Source organism: Rattus norvegicus, chromosome 18 (genome assembly GCF_036323735.1).
Source record: "Rattus norvegicus strain BN/NHsdMcwi chromosome 18, GRCr8, whole genome shotgun sequence".
Classification (NCBI taxonomy): Eukaryota; Metazoa; Chordata; class Mammalia; order Rodentia; family Muridae; genus Rattus; species Rattus norvegicus.
Window position 1 is genome coordinate 34,637,299 of NC_086036.1, and position 7,301 is coordinate 34,644,599.

General features: G+C 47.9%; 1 protein-coding gene across 1 annotated transcript; it reads left to right on the forward strand.

Annotated features, from left to right (window-relative positions):
- Positions 1–3,892: 3,892 nt before the first annotated feature.
- Pou4f3 (POU class 4 homeobox 3) lies at positions 3,893–6,485 on the forward strand. Its single transcript, NM_001108889.1, has 2 exons — positions 3,893–4,012; positions 4,334–6,485. The coding sequence occupies exons 1-2, from the start codon at positions 3,893–3,895 to the stop codon at positions 5,228–5,230; spliced, it is 1,017 nt and encodes a 338-aa protein (NP_001102359.1). The 3' UTR covers positions 5,231–6,485.
- The last annotated feature ends 816 nt before the right edge of the window (positions 6,486–7,301 follow it).

Sequence of the window (7,301 nt, forward strand, 5' to 3'; positions counted from 1 at the left end):
TATTTTATGTGTATGGGTGTTTTGTATGTATATATGTTTGTGTACCACCTATGTGAAGTGCCCCTGGAGGCCAGAAAAAGGCATCAGATTCCCTGGGACTAGAATTAACAAATAGTTCTAAGCCAGCATGTGGGTGCTGGGAACTGAACTTGGGTTTTCTAGAACTGCAGTCAGTGTTCCTAGCCTCAGGGTCACTGCTACAACCCCAGTACTTACATTTTTTAAAAATGATTTGTTGTTCCCTTGTCATCGTGTGTCATGTCCCCCTGCCCCCCCACTCCCCACCGATTTTCCCCAGTCTTATCTAAAGACCTTGATAAGGCTGTGACTGAAAGCAATAAATAAAGGAGGCCCACACTGCCTTTCGAAAGGTCCTTTAAAAAGCCAAGTACGTGTACGACCACACGTAATTCATTTTTACACATTTCAGCTCCTTTCTGTAACTCGGTGTCTTTGCTTGTAGTTTCACTGTCTCCATCAATAGGTTTACATTCAGGTAAGGTTTTTCTCTCCATCGATAATTATTCAGGCTTTATTGTTATTATTTAATATTTAATCAATTGATTAATAATTATTAATTATTAGCTTTTTATGTTATCATTTGTTTTGTTTGAGATATCACATGAGCCAAGCTGGCCTTGAACTCTGTCTGTCATCAGTGTGAGTATAGAACTCCCAGTTTCCTCCACCCACATTCCAAGGGCTGAGGTTACAGGTACGGACAACCACATGTATCTTACAGATTTTCAGTGGTTTCATGGCCTTTTCTGATGCTATGGAATTAAGAAAATGTATTTCTGCCAGTAAAAGAAGACTAAAATGATTCCCTTGAAATTTGTTTTTCATTTCTTATCTTTCAGGCTAGTTGAAAGATAAATGCATGCATGCGCGCGCGTGCGCACACACACACACACACACACACACACACACACACAGAGGAGAGACTGGTTTTACTGCTAAGGGTCAGCTTACTACCGACCACTGCTTACTACTGACATTGCTAGTAGACCTTATGTGTGTGTGTGTGTGTGTGTGTGTGTGTGTGTGTGTGCGCGCGCGCGCATTTTGAGTATCTATTTTTGTGTCACATTTTTAAAGTAATCTTTTATACAATGCTATAGTCAACAGGGTTGGAACTCAACCACCAATTAGCCTGAAAGGTGTTTTCTAGGGGCCTGAGGGAAGTGGTGGTATTGTCCTGGACAGTATTTTTTTAATGACTTATTTATTTTATTTTATGTGCATTGATGTTTTGCATATATATACATATATATATGTGTATATATATATATATATATATATATATATATATATATATATCTGTTTGACAGTATTGGATCCCCTGAAACTGCAGTTACAGGTTGCCATGTGGGTGTTGGGAATTGAACCCAGGTCCTTTGGAAGATTAGTCAGTACTCTTAACCAATGAGCCATCTCTCCAGTCCCACCTACTCAGTATTTTCCAAGTTCATGAGTGACCGAGCAGTGGAAGAGGATGGATGTGAATGTGTCTTTTCCAAGAATTCATCTCTCCAGACAACTGGGTCATGAAAGTGACCCTTAAGAGGCTCCATGGGGCCAGGCAAAATACTGGTCCAGTACCTCCATGTTTATCCCCTCTTCCCTTTGGACTCCACACTGGGCAGGAAACAAGACTGAGAAGACTTCAAAACTAATGGGAGATAAAATAATACAGGTTGACTTCTGGGGACTTGAGGGACTTTATGGCATAAAGCCAGTACTGAAGGGGAGGAATAGTTCACATCTGCAGAAGGACCACACTCCTGGAGAGACTGCAGGCTGCTCTTTAGGTCAAAGGAGAGGTGCTAATATTTGCTCCATCCTTTCACACATCAGACACCATGAGACACCATTTCAAGTGCTTACTGCCAAGTAATCCTCAATGCCAAGTAATCCTACATTGCGGGGAACTATTGCCTCCTGGGTACAGATGGGCACTGTAGTACAGAGGCTTCAAGATGACTGTCTCCTAGTCCCTTAGTCAGTAGAAGCAGAGGCAGAAATGTGCTTTGAGTCTGATGGCAGCATACATTAGATTGTGAAAAAATGTCCTGAATACTCAATGCTTTATGACTTTAAATCATCATCATCACCACCACTACCACTACCACCACCATTATCATCATCATCATCCTCCACCAAGATCCAAGAAATGTGATTGCCATTTTGGTTGGCCTCTCTCACAGATTGATTGGCTTTGTTTTGTTTTGTTTTGTTTTGTCACAGCAAGGAAGGACCTAGAAAGTGCTTTTGGGTAAATAGAGAAAGGACTGGCCGGTGGTCCTGAGGAAAGAGAGGAGCCGGGTCTGTGTAGGGTGTCCTCTTAGACCAAATTCATCCCAAGGGCCTAGACTTTCCACACTCTGCCCCTCAGTGTTAAGATTCTGGGAAGTCCAGCACTCTTGGACACGGAGGCAGTGCTGCAGAACACAGCTGGGCAGGAAGAATTTCTCTTCCACCCCAAGGCAGCTCTCCAGCGGCCACAGTCCCAGGATTCCTCATCCATTATTCATGATGTTTATTAGCTCCCAGGAAGGGAGAGGAAAGAAGGGGAGGAGGTTAGGGAAATAGGGGACACAGGGGGTTGGGTAGAGCCAAATTTAGTACCCTTACGTGGGAACTTCCTAAAGGAAGGTGAGGAGGCTAAGAGGTGGAGAGCCCAAAGTCAGACGTGGTGTTGGCTTCAAACCAGTGAGTGAATGACTCTGCTCACAGCTAGGAGATCTTGGGCTAACTTATTTGGCTCTTGTTTCCTTTGCCTGTGTAATGGGATAGCAGTGGCTACTCTGTAGTGTTGGCAGAACTTTGGTCCTATAAGCTAATTCATTTTTTCTCAATATTGGGTGCTCAATGCTTTCCTTATTACTTTAATTAATAATAATAATAATAATAATAATAATAATAATAATAATAATAATTGCCTGAATTGCCTCCTACAAATTAGTAGCTCTAAATGATAGCTGTTTGTTACAGGTATTGGGGCTGCTAAGTGGTGGTTCTACAGAAGTGTGCAGAAGGATTGTCCCAGGCTAGGCCGGCTGTCCTCAACTGTTCCTTAGCAAGCTTTCTTGGGCTAGAGGGCTATGGGGAAAGGGAGTGGGCTAAGTTCTGTTTTTCAAATAAAAGCAGAAATGGCAAGGGTTGGGAAGAAGCCACAAGATTGTGGATCAGGAAGCCAGCTAATGTCCTTCCTTTCACCCACAGAGAAGGGGAATGTCACCTGATGCTCCTTCTGGTAACCTCTGGTCCTTGCCCAGGCTGGTTTCTGAGTTTGGAGGCACCTCTTCGCTACGCATTAGGATGCAGGCTTTCAGCTTCAGACACAGAGCACCTCGGAAATGGCTAGTGTGTGTGTGTGTGTGTGTGTGTGTGTGTGTGTGTGTGTGTGTGTGTGTGTGTGTGTGTTGGCAGCTCGAGTGTGCCCTTTCATCCAGGCAGCTGGGACAGGACAGAGGTTTAGGACTTCGTGCAAAGAAGTCCAGGAGGAAGAAGAAAGAATCTGTAAAGTCTGGCAGGCTGGAGCCAGGTGGGGCGGGGCGGACAGGAAGAGGCCCTGCCAGGCCGGGGTATAAATGCTGTGGAGGGGGCGGCCGCATCAGGCTCAGAGTGGCGCTCCGAGACCTGCGGTCCCGCCTTGCCTCCCGGGCCGCCCCTGCGAGTCCCGGGCGCGTGTGCACGCCTGCGCGTGCCCGGGCCCTTCCTGGCAGACTGCTTGTAAGATGAGTGAAGAAGCAGGTGGGGGAGAGGGGAGGCAGCAAGCGAGAGGGCGAGGGGAGCGCTGGCGCTGAGCGGTGCTCACTTGGAGCGCGGAGAGCAAGCAAGACGAGCTTGATTCCATGTCCCCCGCTGCCTCCCTGCCAGACTCCCGAAGATGATGGCCATGAACGCCAAGCAGCCTTTCGGCATGCACCCCGTACTGCAAGAACCCAAATTCTCCAGCCTGCACTCCGGCTCTGAGGCCATGCGCCGAGTTTGTCTCCCAGCCCCGCAGGTACGTAGCGGAGCATAATTACCGCTCTAAGGCACATTTTTTGACAGGCACTAGCTTCATGTTTTTTTCATGTCGCCCAGAACAATCGCCGCTGTCTGAACCCCTCGCCTTGTCTCCCCCGCGCTCTCTCGCGGCGCGCTCTCTCTCTCTCTCTCATTCATGTCTCTGATCCTCACGTCTGTTCCAACAGAGAGGCTGCCTCCGTATTAATTTTTATGACCTGGGCTTTGAGGAGAGGCAACTCGGTTGCTTGAAAATGTGTTTTAATCCTGAGTTGACAGTATTCCCCACTGACCGTGCTGTGCGCCTTCTCGCTTGCAGCTGCAGGGTAATATATTTGGAAGCTTTGATGAGAGCCTGCTGGCACGCGCCGAAGCTCTGGCGGCGGTGGATATCGTCTCCCACGGCAAGAACCATCCGTTCAAGCCCGACGCCACCTACCATACCATGAGCAGCGTGCCCTGCACGTCCACCTCGCCCACGGTGCCCATCTCCCACCCGGCTGCACTCACCTCGCACCCGCATCACCCGGTACATCAGGGCCTCGAGGGCGACTTACTGGAGCACATCTCGCCCACGCTGAGCGTGAGCGGCCTAGGGGCCCCGGAGCACTCCGTGATGCCGGCGCAGATCCACCCGCATCATCTAGGCGCCATGGGCCACTTGCATCAGGCCATGGGCATGAGTCACCCGCATGCCGTAGCACCTCACAGTGCCATGCCTGCGTGTCTCAGCGATGTGGAGTCAGACCCTCGAGAGCTGGAGGCGTTCGCCGAGCGCTTCAAGCAGAGGCGCATCAAGTTGGGGGTAACCCAGGCGGACGTGGGCGCGGCTTTAGCCAATCTTAAGATCCCCGGCGTGGGCTCTCTCAGCCAGAGCACCATCTGCAGGTTCGAGTCTCTTACCCTGTCGCACAACAACATGATCGCGCTCAAGCCAGTCCTCCAGGCCTGGCTGGAGGAGGCCGAGGCCGCCTACCGAGAGAAGAACAGCAAGCCGGAGCTCTTCAACGGCAGTGAGCGTAAGCGCAAACGCACGTCCATCGCCGCGCCAGAGAAGCGCTCACTCGAAGCCTATTTCGCCATCCAGCCACGTCCTTCATCTGAAAAGATCGCGGCCATCGCTGAGAAACTGGACCTTAAAAAGAATGTGGTGAGGGTCTGGTTCTGTAACCAGAGACAGAAACAGAAACGAATGAAGTACTCTGCTGTCCACTGATTGCGACGGGTGCAGTGTTCGGAGGAGCCTGGAGAACCTAGTGGCATCGCCCCCTTCCGATGGGAGGGGACGTTACGGGACACTCCAGGGTGTTTCCTGGCAGATCAGGTTCTTTCCCCCCATCCCCGAGTCACAGACTTTCCCCCTTTGTTCCGCTTAATTGCCTCCTGGCCACCTTTTCCTCCCTATTCTCTCTTTTCCCACCAAAAATGTTCTGGCGCTAGGAGGAAAAAAATTTCAAGGGAAAGCACGTCTGGACGTTGTGCTGTCCGCGGTGCTGAAAGTAGACCTTGCTCTTTGAGACAGCAGGACCTCAGGCCTGTAGTCCTGAGGCACACCGGCTTGGGAATTGACCCCACCATCCGACCTCAACGAGAAAGCACCACTTCTTGGCTAGGCGTCATTAGGCAAGGGCGAAGGTAAGGAAAAGAGAGATAGATAATAATATAAAGTCTAGGATATTTAAGCGGGACACAAACATGGAGATTAATTTATTAGAGTATATAAACACGTATGTTTCCAAAGGATAGCCTTATAATAATTCCCTTCTGCGCCTAAATTCTTACCATTGTATCGGTTGGTTTACTGTACATTCTCATAAGTAGCATGGGTTAAGTTCAGGGACAGTGTCCGAGGTGTTGGGAGTTCTGGGCTGTTGGTGGGTCAGTAGGATTTCAAGGCAAGGTGGGTCCACCCCAGACTGAAAATACTTGCAATGTCTTCTTCGCCCGTTGGTGAACAGAGGCCAGCGCGAGGTCTGGCTATCTTCGTCGACCTCCTGGAGTTTGAGGAGTATTTGCCTTTTGGAGGGGGCGTGATTTGTGGTTTCAGATCAGACCAACTGAAGAAGATTCCCTCATCTCAGCTCACCGCTCTAAGCAGAATGTCAGTCCACAGTCCAGTGTTCCCAAGTGACTGTAACTTCAGGAATCATAGCAAATCCTTCCAACAAACACATCTAACCTAACTGTTGCACTTTTATTACCGTGGCTGCTGGCATAGCTAGTTCTTGTTACTTATTTAACTCTGCTTTCCCTGCCCGACTTTGTGTGTCTCTTGTGGACGTTCAGTATAGTTTCGAGCAGCAGGAGAGCAGGACCACAGAACCGGACCCTTCTGGCTGCAGCCACAGTTCCCTCGTATTTTATTTATTTATTTTTCTGTTGCTTTATGTAGTTTGTGTGTTGCTGTGTGACTTTTGGTTTCACTTCTGGAATAGAAACAAATAAAACATCGTGTTTCTTTCCTTGATCCCTTATAATACTTCTAAAAAATAAATGCTTTATTTTTCAACCTGAATTGCAGTCGTTTTCCTTTCCTGGTGCTAAACATAGCTTGACTTGAAAACTAGTCTCTCTTCTCATGCACTCTCACACACTTACTTCAAACTCAAGGCTGTCCCTGGCTCTCTGTATCTCAAATGTCTTCAAAGGCAATTCCCTCTACTTCCTGATGCCAAACCATCACACTATTCTCTTAACTTGGAAATTTGGAAGCCTGGCTGATTGGGAGTTCAAACTCCAATCCTGCCACTCGAAAGCTAAATCATCTTGGGACAAGTTTCCTAACTTTTCTATGTCTCCTGGTCAATATTGTTGGTCTACAGAAGGGATACCTTTTACCCAACTCACACTGTTATGCTCAAGACTATTTATTAAAGGTGTCTGGTAGGTGCTGCGTGGCCCTTTATAAGAAAATACTATTTATAATTATTTATAAGGATTCAAACAGCTGCAGAGATGAGGCAATAGAAGCAAAGGGTGGGGAAAAATTGCTCGGACAGAATATCCGGAACCTCTTCCAAATTTCTTCATTTGAAATTGTCATCTGAAGATCATCCTAGAATAATCTATCTTGGCAGAGGGATTGAGATGTCTGTTACAAATTACTCATCAGTGCTCTACACCCAGCAGAGGCTAGCAAATGCAGTCAGTACCGTTCTCTCCTTTCAGTCTATATGAGCGGAAACTTTTCGAATGCGTGTGAGTCTTACAAACACGTTTGTGGTTTAAAAATTAATGCTACAGAACCAGGAGTCATCTTCAAAGAGCTCTGGCTCCTCTGCCTCTGG

Excerpts from the sequence above, each read along its gene's own strand:
- Pou4f3 (NM_001108889.1), top strand. The coding sequence starts at position 3,893 with ATGATGGCCATGAACGCCAAGCAGCCTTTCGGCATGCACCCCGTACTG. Across the intron at positions 4,013-4,333 it reads TTTGTCTCCCAGCCCCGCAG|CTGCAGGGTAATATATTTGG; the intron begins GTACGTAGCGGA and ends TCTCGCTTGCAG.